Here is a 17,248-nt window from a genome sequence, read left to right as displayed (position 1 = left end):
AGCCCGTTACATTAACGGGTGCTAGCAGCCCTTCTCCCTTATTTTTACCTCCTCCCTGTCCAGCAACACCTCCCCCCCCTTTCCCTGCTCCCCCCATATAGCAGTAGCCCTTCTCCTTTTATCTCCCCCTGTCCAGCAGCACCCCTCCCATTCCCTCCTCCCCCTGTCCAGCAGTAGCTCTTCTCCTTTATGTCCTGCTCCCCCCCTGTCCAGCAGTAGCCCCAGGAAAAGAGTGAGGATCACAGGACCAAAGCTTTTACTCCAATCCTCTTGATGCCTGACATCCAAGTAGGGGAAATCCACTCTCCCCACCTCCTTGCTCCTCCTGCACTTCCTCCTCGGCTATACACACACGCGCACACACACACTTACATACAGCTCTCCGGCTCCTCGCGCCCCTCCTCCACCTTCCACTTCTTCGGCGGGGGCCAACGTTTTCTTTTCGCGTGTTCCTCCATCACGGAAAAACAGCACTACCGGCCAACTTAGTCCCTTGCCGCCCCCTTCCCGCGGTCCCAACAAACATCCTTACTCCAGCAGGGGCCGCAGCACTCTAAACACACTGCTTCGCGGCCTGCTACTGCCCTGATTTGCTCTGCCCGTGTCGGGCAGAGCAAATCAGGGCAGTAGCAGGCCGCGAAGCAGCGTGTTTAGAGTGCTGCGGCCCCTGCTGGAGTAAGGATGTTTGTTGGGACCGCGGGGCGGGAAGAGAAGAGGAGCGGCGGCAAGGAACTAAGGGAGCCGAAGGTAGGGTCGGATGGGAGGCTGAACAGGGGTTCGGATGTGCCGGGGAGAGGAACGAAGATGACGCCGACGACCGGAGAGAGAGAGCGAGCCGCTGCAGCGTCTCTGAAATTGAAAAAAACTTCGGTCTTGACTTTTTTTTTTAGTTGAAAGACGCGGCGGTGGCTCCTCTCATGATTCCCACCTGCGTCAGAAGTCCGACGCAGGCGGGGATCGTGAGAGTAGCCACCGCCGCGTCTTTCAAAGAACCGTAAGCCGCGCATGCGCACTTCCTATGTGTCGCTACAGCTCACAGAAAAGCGGCGCACACTTAGGAACTGCGCATGCGCTGCTTACCATTTTATTATATTAGATAGGCAGACAGCAGGGTCTATCCAGATCCCGCTGTTACAAAGCAGCCTTCTTTTCCTTTTCCTTTCCTTACAAAATGGTTTGTTGTCCTTACAATAGCTCCTTTCAGTTTTTCACACTGCTTTCCTACTTCTTCCAGATGTTCCTATCCCTATAACAATTCTTTGATGTAATCCCCCATCTGAACAAAGTTTTTTTAAAAGTTTAGAACTCTTACTTTTGAATGAGCCCTCTTTATATCTGTCTTAATATTAACCACTCCATGTGGTGCACTGGATGCTAGATTATCACCCACTGTAACATCAGAAACACTTTACTTGTTTGTAAATACTAAGTCCCATCCCCTTAGTAGATCCTCACTCAGCAACACGAACAAACCTTCCATACCAATCTTTTCAAACTAAGAGGAATAGGCAATGCTCTAAAAACATTCCAGAACTGTCTTCGTCAAATAGTCCTTGCCCGTAAAGACAACAAAATTGCCTTGTTCTACCTGAACAAACAAGGGAGCACAGGTTCCCACCTCCTTTGCATGGAAGTGATCCAGATTTGGAACTGGGTAATTGCTCACAGTATACTTCTCAAAAGTAGTTTAATTAGTGGGAAAGCAAAACATCATAGCAGACAAATTGAACAGACTTCTTCAGCCGAACAAATGGTCTCTCAGCACAGCCATCTTATGTTAGATTTTCTCCACATTATATTATAGTGTTGCATCAGGAAATTTTATTTATATCATTGAACATTATCTGCACTGTGTCTTAATCTAAAGTTCTTAAAAAGCAAGTAAGCATTATTGATAAAACTAAAGAGATAACTGTCCTAATGCCCACCATTAAATGTCCAAACTGTCTCAATTTTAGCCTACCTCAGTGTTGTAAAAACATGTATATCTCACATTACTCCAACACAAGTTTTCTTCTGAGATTATACTTGGCAACTCAATGCCCCTGAGAAGATCCTTGGAATTTAAGGAATCAGAGGTAAAAGGGAAATTGGCTGATGGTCCAAACAGTTTTAATAAACCAGGTAGGCGCTAAAAGGTGTAAGGATACATGTATTAATTCTCGCTACATCTTATTTTTAAGAATGTACTACTCATAGGATACAACAATTAGAGAAATATCTTTACTTTAAAGTATTTCAAAAAAGATTTTTTTCAAGGACCTCAGCGGCTACCTTCAGAGCATAATGCATTAGCTCAGAAGGATCGTGTATCTCAAATCTATATATAAGTCCATATCTTATATCTGTTTTTAAATATTTTATAAATACTTTTAAATATTTCTTATATATTCCTTTCAGTATCCACTTTCAAATCACTTTTATAGTTTCCATAACAAATTAAATCAGTGTTCTTCACTGGACCGGTGCAGGTCCACTGGACCGGTGCCGATCCACAGAAATTTCCTGCTGGTCCACAGGGCCAGCACATGCCTCGGGCCCGAGGCAGTGTTCTTCAGCTGCTGGTCCGCGGTGCAATCAATGCGGCATTATCTTCGGGCTGGCTCCCTCTTCTTCAGTGCTGCAGTGCACAAAGCCGCAGGCAGCCGCTCCTACGCGCGTCCTGCGCCTGAACCGGAAGCCTTCTTTCAACATCAGAGGGAAGACTTCCAGATGAGGTGCAGAACGTGCGAGGAGCCGCTGCCTGCGGCTTTGTGCACTGCCTCGGTAAGGAAGAGGGAGCCGGCCTGAAGATAACACCATGGGCAGCATAAAACGGCTAGGCAGGAGCAGGCCAGAAGGCACAGCATGGAGGGATGGAGACAACAAAGGTAGGGGGAATGATTTTATTTTTTAATCTACTGATTGAATTGTGTCACTTTTGAGAATTTACATCAGCTGTCTGTATTTTGTACTGTTCAGGAAGAAATGCATTTGTTTCTTTTTCTCTGGGGTTGTACTGCATGCAGAGTCTTGCAATGCAAGACTTGCATCTTAGAGTTTGTTTGTATATATTAGTACTTTTAGTTTTTGGTCCTGTATTTGCATGGAGTTATCTGCGTTCTGGTAGGAATGAATGTTGAGAAGCATACAGTGTGCTTTGTGTAGTTTAATTTTGTGGTTAACCATTATGTGTTGTTAATAGGATTATATTGTGGGTATATATATATGAAAAATGAATGGAAAACATGGTGTTACAATTAGTACTATTATAGGGATGGGGTCTGGGGTGTAGATGGGCGGGGTCTGGCCCATGACATAGCCCAGTATTCTGCAACTGCCAGTCTACGGACCGGTGCCGGTCCACAAAATGATTCTTTTATTTCCGCCTGTCCATAGGTGTCAAAAGGTTGAAAAACACTGAATTAAATAATACTCATCTTGTCAGTGCTCCCGATGATCTTGAAAGGGAACTCCCAACATGATATCATGTTTCGCCATGAAAGGAATATATAAGAAATATTTGAAAGTATTTATAAAATATTTAAAAAAAGATATATGTACTTATGAAGATTTGAGCTACGAGATTTTTAGGGGAAATATGTTAAAGTGAAGCTATTTCTCTAATTGTTGATTGCTATATTGTATTTTTTCACATAACATTAGTGCTATTAATAAATGAACAGCTATTCATAGGATAAACATGTCCTATTACAATATGCTCTATTTAGTGGTGCATAAACCTGGTTCTAAAGGGTCACCATCCAGATTGGTTTTCAGAATTTCTACAATAAATAATCATGAATGTCTACAAACAATGGCGCCAGTAAACTTAAACTCATGCATATTCATTGTGAAGAACCTGAAAACCTAGCTAGGACTGAGGTTGTTCACCTCTGTTTCAGGTGATAACTTTTTAATTCAATTAGAAATACATTTGTGACTTACTAGGGCCCAGATTCACTAAAGATCGCTGTTGGACAATTCTCTGGCCGATTTTCAAACCGCGATTGATTCACTATCAAGTTTGCATGCAAATTATTTGCACGGAGGTGCAAATCATTTGCATGCAAACTCACCGACTCAATCGCTCAGTGAGTGATTGAGACATGCGCAGAGCCCTAACAGTAGTGACAGGAGAAGCAGCCTCCTGTCACTGCTATCAGAGCTTCTGCCATTTTTTGTTTTTTTTAATGGCACAGATATTTTGCGTGTATTACATACGCAAAATATCTGCCCAAGAAAAAAAAAGCCCCACCCCCCGACAAAGTGCCCTCTCCCCTCTCCCTCCCTGAACCAAAATAAAAATAGCAGGAGAGATGCCCACTCCCTCGGGCCCCCCATGCTGAACTGATATGGCAAGAGGGATGCTCACTTCCCCCTTGCTACCAGATGGTTTCCTTCTCCCGTGTGAATATGGCAGGAGAGATGCCTACTTCCTCCTGCCATCAGCCCCACCCCTGCGCCCCCCGCCAAACTGATACATCAGGAGGGATGCCCACTTCCTCCTGCCATTGGGCCCCCAGCCATCGGGTCGGCCCCCCCTGCCGTCGCCCCCCGTACCTTTAAGTCAGGAGCAGGAGGGGGTGCTCAGTCCCTCCTGCTCCTCCGCCAGCCACCATCAGCAATGCGGGCCTTAGGACGCTACTCGGTGTATCATGTGATGTATAGGGAGGGGCCTAAGGCCCTAATTGGCTCAGGTGCCTTTGGATCCTCCTGCCATATTCATGCGGGGGGAGGAGCGTCCGGGGGAGCATGTGGTGTCGCGGAAATTGTTGGGGGAGGTGGTGTGCGATTTTCAGTGGGTTGTCAGTGGGTTGCTGGGGAGGGCCATCGGCAGCGGTGGGGGGATTAAAAATTTTTTTTTATGGGACAGATATTTTGTGTGTGAAATACATGCAAAATATCTGTGCCATAAGAAAAAGTAAAAAAACTGGCAGATCTGTCAGTAACATAGTTACCGACAGGTCTACAGCAGTTGGGTTTTTAGGATTGTAAAACCCAATAGAAAATAACCAAGCAAAGTAAGTGAATCAATTGTTTGGCTATTTTGCATGGGGTTTTACTAATTTGCATGACCGGATCGGAAAATGGGCGATCGAGGGGGAAAACACGCGGTGGGCCGTTTTGTGAATCGGGTTGGTTAGCAGTAATTGTCACTAAACCTGTGAAAACAGGTTTAGTGATGATCGCTGACTTTAGTGAATCGGGCCATTGTACTCTGCACAAACTGATAGACAACATATCTTTTGAAAGTTAGTCAAACCTATCAATTGTATCCCTTTAACAAGGAATTACCTGCAGCTGTTTGCCAACCTCTCTATTTAGCAAAACAAGCAAATTTGTAACTATTTCTATTATGCATTATAAAACTACAATATGTAATGACACAAAGCTATAATGATATGAACAGCTGAAAACATAGCCCTCAACTAGTCGTATGACATTCCTGTATTTCAGTGAAAAATTTCACATTTTGCTCACCGTTTCTAGACTACCAAAGAAACCAGAAATCTAAATGTGTAGGTAAACCTGTAATTTACAGTTTCAGCTACAATTTAAAGCTTAAATCATATTAATGAACAAATATTATACTGTACATTTATATAAAAGCATACAAGGTTATAGGAGTATCATATTAAACACATTAACAAAAAAAACCCAAAATGCCCCTCCTCACTTCATGATCAAACTTCATTAATCAATATTCAATCATCGGCTCAAAACACTTCCCCTTAGGAAATAGTGAAAAGTTTCTTTAAATTTTATCCAATAGAGTTACAACAAAAATCTGCCTAAAAAATTAAGTGCAACTTTTCTGAAATAACAGTCTATTTCCAAAATTTTGTAAGGGGAAGTTTTTTGGGCCAGTGACTGAATATTGAGCACAGACATTTAATCTTGTGTGCTTTGTAATATTCTGAGGCATTTTCTTATCTCATTAATAATTGTGGACATTAGCTTTGCACAGGTGGCACTATATATATATCCTAGAGTGTGTGTGTGTTTGGGGGTTGGTGTTCAAAAGTTAAACAGTACATTTTTAATTCTATATTTCCAACAGCACATTAAGTAGCTGCTTAACACTCCAACATATGTCAGTACTCTAAAATGAACAAATGTTAGAATTATTCTCTTTTGAAGGAGAGAGGTAGATGGGAGCAATTATTAGGGCAACTCATGCAACTCACTTAAATTACTTCATTTACATACATACTTTTGACAAAAGATTACTGAACAATTTGGATGAACCCTGGATATTTAAAAGAAGATCCTTTTGCATAATATGCACTTTGATGTGCTAAACACATTTAGTAACATTGCTTAAAAGTGGCCGCTGATCGCATGTCAATCATGCAATGGCGCCATTTATAGAATCGTACCTTTAGGAAAGGTAGGCACTGGAAATGTATACCAGGGTTTTCAAGGCTTACATTTCTTGTGCCTACCTTTGACGTGAATCGTGCCTGAGCTGTTTTATGTCGCTTAACACCACTTCCAGCGTTAGCCACGCCTACAGTGGTATTAGGCATTGTAAGGTGCCTCTGTAGGTGAGATTCTGGTGCCGTGTTTTTAGATGCTGATAGGTGCCCTGAAAATTCTTTTAAAAGGTCTTTTAAATAGCATTTTGCACTTAACTACCCTACCAGCGCCTAAGTTAAGGTGCTGTTTATAGAATATGGGCCTTAATGCTCCTCTACTGTTCATGTGTTACTTTTTGTGGGAAGAGGCCTATATGATTAAGGATTAGTATTTTCAACACCAAAAATTAAATTCAATTCAGAAATAAGTTTAACAGATAAATACTTTTCATATAAGTGCATAATGAATAAAAAGAATTCTGTCTGCTTTACATTTAAACATGCCTTACCAAACATAGAATCTGCTCATATGAAATATATAAATTGAAGTATTTTGAAAATATATTTATGAGTAGCTTACAAGTTCACCATCTTCTCTACTAATAGCTTCCGTACTGCTTACAGCTCCACCATCACCAGAAGGTCCAGATGCTCCACTGGTCCCATCAACAACGCCACCATCTTGTCTTTCAGAGGTTTTGGGTGTTTCTTCTAACTGCAAAAGGTTCAGCTGCAAAGGAGAACTGCATCTTGACTGGAATAAAGGAGGAGAAGCCTGGTCTTGTGGACCAGCATACTGTGGTGTGGAAGAACGGGATGGTCCATCTCGTGACTCGGTTATAGGAGTCCTTTCGTGATTAGTTGGTAGGCTGTAATTGAAAGGCTGTGCTGGATACAAAGTATGTAAAGGGAAAGGGGTTGGAGTTGTGAATGGAGGATGCTGTGTTGAGAAAGTCTGTGGAGTGAAGGTTGGATGGGCTGAAAAATGTGGCTGGCCAGGGTAAAATGCCTGGGGTAAACTATTGTTCATTTGAGGGAATACACAATTAGGGAGCACAAGAGCTACCATAGGAGTTACTAAAGGAGTAGAGAACGGTGGTGGCTGCACAGGACAGTTGCTATTTTGTGGACCATGAGGCTTATTAGTTTCAGAAACTGATGCTTCAGGAACCTGGGGTACAGTTCCAACGGTTGGAAAAACTGGCAATGAATATGCAGGCAGTACTGCAGGGAATGGCATGGGTGGATAGCTTGCTTGTGAAGTTTCTGAGGGTGACCAGGCAGTATTGTTTAGGTCTATTAATGAAGGCCTAGGAGACTGTTTTGTACCAGAAGTAGTACTGCCTGATAATTCTTGTTGTTTAATTCGTTTTGTTTTGGACTTTCTGTTCTTTCCATTTTTTCCATTTTTCTTCCAAGAAAATTCTATTCCTGAAGATCCATTTCTTGGCCCACGTGTAACTGAGAGGAGAAAAATAACAGTAAGTATTACTGATATAATTTGAACAAAAGTATCCTCCACTGCTGATATCCTTAAGCAAAAAGGATACAATAGTCTCTTGCCTTCCTAAGTGGACAGAGAAGTTCACTATATAACTCCTATTAACATTTGCACATGCTAGGCATAACATATCATTCTAGTTGGTCAAATACTGAAGTTTGATGTTTATGGGTTGTCTAACTATTGACTTATTAACTGTTTATAATATAACTTGTACTCTTCTTATTGCAATGCTTATCTCCTTCATATAAGCAAACCAAATCATATTTTATTCACAAAAAGAAAATGAGGTTGAGATAAGGCATGATATTGTACCTTATTGAGATTGGAAACTGTTTACAAAGAAGGGGAATTTTAAACTTTCTTGTTAAGTTCCTTTCCTTTGGTATGGTCAGAACAGTCCAGAAGCCTGTGATATGTCCTTCTGTCAGGCAAATGGAGAAAGAGAAAACAGAGCTCAAATCTTACTTCACCTCCTTACAGGGGTCTGATGCAGCCTTCTGATCTTCAGCATTTGAAAACAACCAAAGATAATTATTTTGTTTGGCTCTGAGTTTCTGAATCATCACCAAAACAACCAAAGATGCAGTCACAAATTTTCAAACTACAATCATTAACCAAAATGTGAGAATATCATGCAATCTAGCTGCCTGAGAACCCTCAAACACCATAGCTTCTCTGGGCAGATTCTGAATTGGTCTAGCAGGACTAAGGAAAAGGAAATTAAAAAGGTTAAATGTAGAATTTCACCTTGCTTATTGTCCATATCAGACTAGTCTAGATAACTGGGATGTGCCCAAGCCCCATCCAGATCAGGTGGGAAGAAGCCATGGAAGCTCCCAGGATTGCTGCATTCAATTCTAAGTATCTCTCTCAGTCTGCAATCCATACTGATTTACCTAGAGCAGGAACCCATGAGATGAGGGAGCTGCCCTACCTTCTCCTCTGGAAGGAAATTCTAATTCTGTCTAGGTGACCTCCTGTATCCTGGAGTGGGCTTATCAGCCCCTTGAGACCTGCTACTCTTGCTGGAGTGGGCCAAGAAAATTATTTTTCTCCTAAGGAACTGAAGAGTTAAATACTACCACATCTTTTTGGGATACATCAACAGGCCAAATAATCTGATCTGAGCACCTAGAAATATCTCAAAGATGACCTACAATAAGGTCTATTTTAGTTGTTTGTAAATTACATACTTTGATGTTTATTTTCAAGCTAATCATGATTTTGACACAAAAAAGAAATCAGTGATTATCAAGGTTTTTATTATGCAAGTACTATTGCTGGGTTTCTTTTCCAGAGGAATCAGATGAAGAATCTTGAGTACAGAAAAGGCACAAACCACCATAGAGAATTCAAAGCAGGGAAGTGAAAAGTTGAGAAGGGAAGTTGGATTTTTATGGCATTTATCCAACAAACATTATATTTTATCTATTAAAACAAAAACCAGAAGCCCTAACCTACAATTTAAGTTGAGAAAAACTGACCCTGCCCTATACAAACCACTATTTTCACTGCTGGAAAAAGGAAAGCTTAACTCTGGCAGATGCAGGACACTGTTTTCAGAAAGAAGAAAGTACCAAGTGCAGGGATATTCATTTTCTTAAAAATTAACAAAAGACATGAAAGAGACAATCTCAGCTATAAGCTTTACAGGAACATTCCTACATGAAGACTGAGAGAAGGCAGGTCAGAATTCTTCAAGGCAAAGTTGTTTTTTTAGTACAGTAGACTGACAAAAGTGGAGGTATTACATGCTTAATGCTTTGGCATAGCATATTTTTCCTGCCCCAGGTATGAAGAAGTTCTCGAGTGCACCCCCTATAGCAAGCCAGAACTGGACTGTGCTCTTTGTGAGAGATATGCCTTCTGCTTTCATTTCCTCCTTGGCTTAAAATGCATTTGTAGAATGATGGTGTCAATGTGGGCTGCAAGGAGGTTCTGCAGAGAACTTCATTCTGGACCAAAGCTTACCACACCTATCAGACTATTTAAGTGTTACTAATATATAGACAGTTTATTTCAGCTAAGGCCACAAGTTATATCTTGTCACTATGAAAAGCATGCCAACAACCTGCTATGAAACCAAAGGCTGGCCATGAGGGAGAGAAGCAGTATTTGTTGGATGGAATCTCACAATTTCATGGAACTGCTCCTGAGAGGAAAGAGAAAAATCAGCGAAGCTCCGACTATTGCCTCAGGAAGGAATCTACACCACCCCCCTTACACACCAAACTTGGTTCTATCGTGGAAGAACAGATTTGAAGCTTCTAACGCTACTACAAAAGGCTGTACCAGACACCTATACAGGGAGTAAAGTCAGTTAAGTATTTTTTATTTTTCTGTCTGCATCTGTTAGCAAAAGGACATAATTTATATAATAATAATAATAACAACAGCTTATATACCGCAATACCGTGACGTTCTATGCGGTTTACAAAGATTAAGCAAAGGTACAAATTGATTGATTTTAAGAGGGGAGGAAGAAAGGGTTGTTTTTTTTTTAATTTTTAATTTATTAATTTTCCATTCTTACAGCAATTAATTCATATATAATATAATTATTACATAACATTTGTAATTACAATCAATACATCATATCATAAATAATAAATCCCTCCCCTTTTTTCAATTCTTATTTCCAAAAATTATACAAATCCCTCCCCAATCCTATATATCTACTACCAATGTGCTAAGAAATCTGATCAGTAGAATAATTAGTCAATGGTTGCCATATTTTCTTAAAATTATGAAGATTCCCTTGTTGTAACGCTATTACTTTTTCCATTTTGTATATATGACAGACAGAGTTCCACCAGAATGTATAATTTAATTTGGTATAGTCCTTCCAATTTTGAGTTATTTGTTGCATGGCGACTCCTGTCAATATTAATAGCAGCTTATTATTATTTGCTGAGATCGGACTCTGAGTTCTCATTGCAGTGCCAAATAGTATGGTGTCATATGAGAGTCCTATATGATTTTCTAATAACTTATTAATTTGGGGCCAAATTAAAATCCAAAAGGCATTTACACAGGGACAGAAAAAAATTAAATGATCTAACGTCCCTACTTCTATTCTACAATGCCAGCATCTATTGGATCTAGAACTATCTATCTTTTGCAGGCGCGTAGGGGTCCATAACACTCTATGTAAAAAGAACATCCATGTTTGATTCATAGATGCTGATCTTGTAGACCTTAATCTCCAGGACCAAAATCGTGGCCATTGAGAAGCAGAAATTGTCTGTCCAATCTCAATACTCCAAATATCCCCAAGTCCAGTTTTCTTTTTTTTATTTAAAAATCCATATAACAATTTATACCATTTTGCAGCTTGGTGACCCAAAAAATCCGCCTGGAAACATAAAACCTGCAGACTATATTGAGTATTAAGATCTTTCCAATCAGGGAACCCTGCCTGAATGGCCTACTTCAATTGCATCCATTTAAAATATTGTGTTTTATTTAAACCAAATTTATTTTGCAATTGTGAAAAACTAAGCATTGATCCTTCTGAAATGACATCATTCAATGTCTGTATACCTGCAATTATCCATTGTTTCCAGACGATCTTAAATCCGCCAATCTTGATCCTGGAGTTTACCCAAATAGATTGATTTAGTGATTTAGCTATTGGTTCTGGTGATAGATTACTGATATATCTTAATGTTTTCCAAGTATCTAATAAAATTCTGTTATCTTTGTATCTTCTAGGCATTGTTATACTAATTAAATGTTCTAAATGTAATGGGAACAGGAGCCGCCATTCTAAATATAACCAATCTGGTACATTCTCCATGAGATCTGGGAGGATCCAATACATACCCTGTCTTAGAATATAGGCTTGATGGTACCTATAAAAATTTGGAAAATTTACCCCTCCCTCCACAATTGGTCTTTGTAATGATACTAAAGCAATTCTGGGTCTTTTCCCAAACCAAACAAATTTTGTAGGAAGATTGTTTAATTTTTTATAAAATGACCCCTGAAAAAATATTGGTATCATACTCATTTGGTAGCAAACCACAGGCAATATCATCATTTTAATTGTTTGAACTCTTCCTCACCAAGAGAGATGTAAAGGATTCCATAGCTCACACATTTCTGTTATTTTTCTTAATAAAAGTTTTTCATTTTCTTTGACTGTATCTTCAATAGTATTTTTGATAATAATTCCTAAGTATTTTAAACCATCATCTTTCCAGATAAATGAATATGAATCAAATAATCCTTTGGTACAATGAACATTAATTGGAAGAACTTCAGATTTACTCCAATTAATTTTATATCCAGAAAATTTACCGAATTTCTCTAACAGATTAAGCAAACATGGAATAGTATTCCCCGGTTCTCTTAAATATAATAAAATATCATCTGCATAAGCAGAAAGTTTAAATTCCCAGTTGGAGAATGGGATTCCTTTTATCTCCTTAGTTTGATTAATTGCAATTAATAAGGGTTCCAGAACAACATCAAAAAGTAAGGGGGACAAAGGACATCCTTGTCTAACTCCCCTACGCAAGTTAAATCTATCTGATAAATTATTATTAATATATAATCTTGCACCAGGAGAGTTATACAATGTCTGAATCATTTTAATAAAACCGGGGCCTATACCAAACCATTCTAAAGCTTGATACATAAAACTCCATTCCACTCTATCAAAAGCTTTTTCTGCATCTAAAGATACTAGAAAAGCTGGATCATTAATATTTTTTACTAAATTAATAGGACAAGAAATCCATTTTTGAGGAGGGAGTGATCAATTTATATGAGCTGATCTGGCATAGATAATAAATATTTTTAAAATAATTTCATAAAATTTACTGGAAATCAAACACTAGAACATTGGAAAATATTTCTTGATTGAAAAAGTTTTGGAAAAAAAATGTTCATTGTACAAATCTTCTGATGTTTATCCCGGAATGCTTCATTTTACTCCAGCTGTCAGTTTGTTCTCTATGGAAGCCCAGGTGTACTTGTAGCAAGACAGGAGAGCAATTCTCAACAAAATTATTTCATCCAGTTACAGTCATGTGAAAAAATTAGGACACTCCATGAAATATTCAGTTCTTTCTTAAGAAATGTTCATATATCAATGTCAGATCTTTTTTTTATTTATCTCAGGAAAAGAAAGTGATGTAATTGCAGGTAAACAACAAATATTTTCCTTGATTTACTCATGAAACAAAAGATATCCACAAAAATGTTTATTCTAACTGAGGAATAAATTAGACACCCCCACATAGCCTCCAACTTAAAGTGGCTCAAATCAAACACAGGTGCACATGATTAGAACATAGTTACTCAACATTTTAAAGGTTTGCCCTACTTAAACCTCAGATATTTTGTTTGGTGTGCTTATGACTGCTGCGGTGAGAGTGAACACCATGGTGAGATCAAAAGAACTGTCTGAGGCCTTCAGAAAGAAGATTGCAACAGCTTATAAGTCTGGTAAGGGATTTAAAAAGATCTCGAAAGAATTTGACATTAGCCATTCTAAGGTCCTGAAAATAGTGGACGAGTGGAGAACTTTCCAAACAATTGCCAACATGCCCAGGTCTGGCCGTCCAAGAAAGTTTATCCTCAGAGCAGACTGCAAAATGCTAAAAGTTGTCTCCCACAACCCTAAAACGTCATCACAGGACCTACAGCTACTGTTGATGTGAAAGTGAATGCCTCTACAATCAATATTCTCTGCCAACTTCTGTACTCTGTTTTTTACTGTTACATGATATACTTTGTTTTCCTTTTCTTCATTATTCAATAAACAAATTGAACTAAAAAAAAAGAAAAAAAAAAAAGAAAGAGAGTGCACAAATTTAACTTGGATGGGAGGTGTGCAAGGAGGAAAACTTAGTTCTCTAAGAGAAACATCAAGGCCAGACTGAAGTTTGCCAGAGAAAACATAGACAAACACCAGGACTTATAGTGTTCTATGGACAGATAAGTCTAAAATTGAATTATTTGGACACCAGAAAAGAGTACATGTTTGGCATACACCAAAAACAGCATTCCAGGAAAAGAACCCCATACCAACTATGAAGCATAGTTTGGGGATGCTTTGCTGCAGCAGAACCAGGCCAGCTCATCATCACAGAATCCTATGAATTCTACTATGTATCAGAGGGTGCTTGAGGAACATGTGAGACCATCTGTAAGAAAATTAAAGCTGAAGTGGAACTGGACCCTGCAACACAACAATGACCCAAAACATACCAGTAAATCCACCAAGGACTGGCTGAAAACTAAGAAATGGAGAGTCCTGGAGTGGCTGAGTCAAAGCCCTGATCTTAATCCCATTGAGATGCTGAGGGGTGATTTGAAATGGGCTGTACATATAAGAAACCCCTCAAACATCTCACAGCTGAAAGAATTCTGTATTGAGGAGTGGGCCAAACTTTCCTTAGACCGATGTCAGCGACTGGTAGATGGCAACAAGAATCGTCTCACTGCAGTTATTTCAGCCAAAGGGAGTAACACTAGCTATTAGGGTGTAGGGTGTCCTAATTTATTCCTCAGTTAGAATACACATTTTTGTGGATATCTTTTGTTTCATGAGTTAATCGAGGAAAAATTTTTGTTGTTTACCTGCAATTTCATCACTTTCTTTTCCAGAGATAAATAAAAAAAAAGATTTGACATCAATATGTGAACATTTCTTAAGAAAGAACAGAATATTTCATGGGTTGTCCTAATTTTTCCACATGACTGTAAAACAACTTTAAAAACTATACTCCACAAATACTATTTAAACAAATACAAGGGCTGGGAGCACTCCTAGTGAAATGTTCTCTACCCTCACATAAGCAGGAGAGACACTTCTTAGGATAGCTCAGTAAGAAACATGATAGGCTTACCTTGTTCCCTTATGCATCCTTTATGGCCTTCTTGTAAGTAATAGTTGCAGCGTGATTCAAAGCCACTGAATCGTCTCAGTTCCTTAAACTTATTTAGAAAACTCTGTTCTTCTTTTTGAGTATGAACTGCTAGAACTTCCTTGGTGAGTCCCAATTTCTTGAAGGTTTCCTTTTCATGGTCTGTAGGACCTATGCTAGATGGGGGGAAGAGAGGCTGGCTATCTGGTGGTTCTGATCCCACAAGACCATCTTCCATCATTTCTGTAACCAAGTTAAAGAAAGGAGGAATGTTTCAAACATATAAAACTGAAGTTTCCAGCAACAGAAATTTTTTTTAACTGATAGTTCAGATATCAAAGGTCAAAATTCAGTTTCAAAAACTGAGAAATTAAAGATCAAATTTTTGCTTCAAATAACGAGATACATTCTTTCAACTTTCAAAAGAGAACATTAGAGTGCAAGAGTTACCACTTATATTATTCTAGATTACACACAGTAATCGCTTGTATATTTTATTTATTTATTTTTTTATCCTGTTTTCCCCAAACAGCTCAGAACAGGTTACAGGTTAAACAAATAATATTATCCAAATCATTATCCTACTAATGATATTTTGTCCTGCATAGTGAACACATTAACGGGCTTTGTGGTATATTTAGGAGTTACCATGAAGTAAACCACATGTTAAGTGCTTTTTGTGTGACATGGCTTGAGTGGAGTATGGGCTTGGAAGGTGTTTGGCAATTAATATGCTACATGTATTGCATACTATCTAATGCAGAATTAATGAGAGACCATTTACTGCCTCCTAAATAGGAGGTTCTAAATGCTTCTGTGTTAACAGGGAGCAGTTATGTATTAATATGAATGTTAACACACAACCTACAATAGCAAAAATGGGAATGCCCCTCAGTAGGTACCATATCAAATTTGCAGCTATCATATAGTAAAATCCCACGTTAAGCTACAGTAGCAGCAGAATTTACTGCAGTTTAGTAAAGGAGACCTTAAATGTATGCATCAATGTGCTCATATAAGAGTTCCTTCTTCATATAGTATACAGTCTACTGACAAAAACTTGGGGTATTTTATTTATTATCAAAAAAGTTAAAGCATAGGAGAACCAGAGCAAAGATTTAATAGCAGAATATGAATTTTTAGGATAAAATTTGAGTAAGGTCAGACATAATGTATGAAGTCTAAGGTATAATGTGCAGAACTTGCAGTGAAGTGAGGAAATAAATGCAGCAGTGAGTCTGGGTGATAGAAAATGGCATAAATATAGAGGGGCATTTTCGATAGGGCATCTAAGTCCAACTTTGGATGTTTTTCCCACAAGACTCCAAAGTCGGAGGCGGAGAAACAGCCATATTTGAAAACGGTAAAACTGTTAGATGTCCAGATTTTGGGGGGAAAATCACCTATTTAGACATCTCGGCCATCAGGACACCCAACCTAAGGACGTTTAACATTTTTGGCCATTTTCAACCACAAAAACCTTCAAGTTCAAATCATCCAAATCGAGACAATTTGGATGTGGGAGGGAAAAGCATTGTAAAGGACTGGGTACACAAACATGTCAACAGTGACCTTCACATAGAGGGTGCCAGATGTATATCTCACCATAATCCCCTTATAATTAATTCTGAGCTCTCCCAAACTCCCCCAAAACTTATTATACCCACCTATCTACCACCTCAATACCTCTTATGGTTGTAAGTGGCACCTACATGGCAGTAGGATTTTGGTAGGTTTGAGGGCCTCATATATTCCACTATAAATGTAGTGGTTAGAGTAGCTTATGGGCCTAGGTCCTCCTATGGTTCACTAGCCCACCCACCAGGCTACTTAAGACATCTATCTGTGTGCTGCTCTACTAGACTTTCCCATATCAAATGCTGCTGTTCTAGAGACAGGTATGTACTGTTTCATTTAGATCTTTGTGGGGTGTGAGAGGGCTAGTAACCACTGGAGGAGTGTGTGGGGATCATTACTTAATCCATCCAGTGGTCATCTGATCAGTTTGGGTACCTTTTTTGGCACCTAGATGCTTTTAAAACAGGTCTAGCTCCGGATGTCTAAGTTCTGTCCTATCAAATCATGTACTGTTTAGTCTTATTGATATCACATCAAGGACAACCCATAGATATTGTTCTCTTATTTTATGGACCTTCAGATCGCCACCGTGTACAACGCTCCCAGTGCTAAATACTCTTCGTTGGTTCAGCCTTTATTAATCATTCATATAGGACTCATTTTGTAATTTTTTTATATATATTATTTTGTTGAAATTTTCTATATAATCAAATTAAAGGAATGTCACTTAGCTTATAGGACACTGGGATCAAATATTATACCTATGCCTCCACCAACTGTGATTCCACTTGTGTAGTGTATTTGATCCAGTGTCCATGTAACAAAATTTATATTGGGCGCACCATGCGCTCAATCAAGACCCGTTTAAATGAGAATAAATCCCAGGTCCGTACAGAAAGGGATACTGCCCCTCTGGTTAGGCATTGGCAGCTGATGGGGCATGAGTG

The 17,248-nt window shown here is 39.1% G+C and overlaps 1 protein-coding gene across 1 annotated transcript in view; it reads right to left on the bottom strand.

The window, feature by feature from the left end:
- Positions 1–17,248, bottom strand: part of PER2 (period circadian regulator 2) — a 223,616-nt gene that overhangs the window by 35,978 nt on the left and 170,390 nt on the right. The window contains 3 exon segments of the mRNA XM_033958942.1: positions 1,964–2,131; positions 6,922–7,802; positions 14,706–14,966. Of these exon segments, the coding sequence (XP_033814833.1) occupies positions 1,964–2,131; positions 6,922–7,802; positions 14,706–14,966 (1,310 nt within the window).

This window comes from Geotrypetes seraphini, chromosome 9 (assembly GCF_902459505.1).
Source record: "Geotrypetes seraphini chromosome 9, aGeoSer1.1, whole genome shotgun sequence".
NCBI lineage: Eukaryota > Metazoa > Chordata > Amphibia > Gymnophiona > Dermophiidae > Geotrypetes > Geotrypetes seraphini.
The sequence above is the reverse complement of the archived record's forward strand: the minus strand, read 5'-3'. Positions and strand labels throughout refer to the sequence as shown.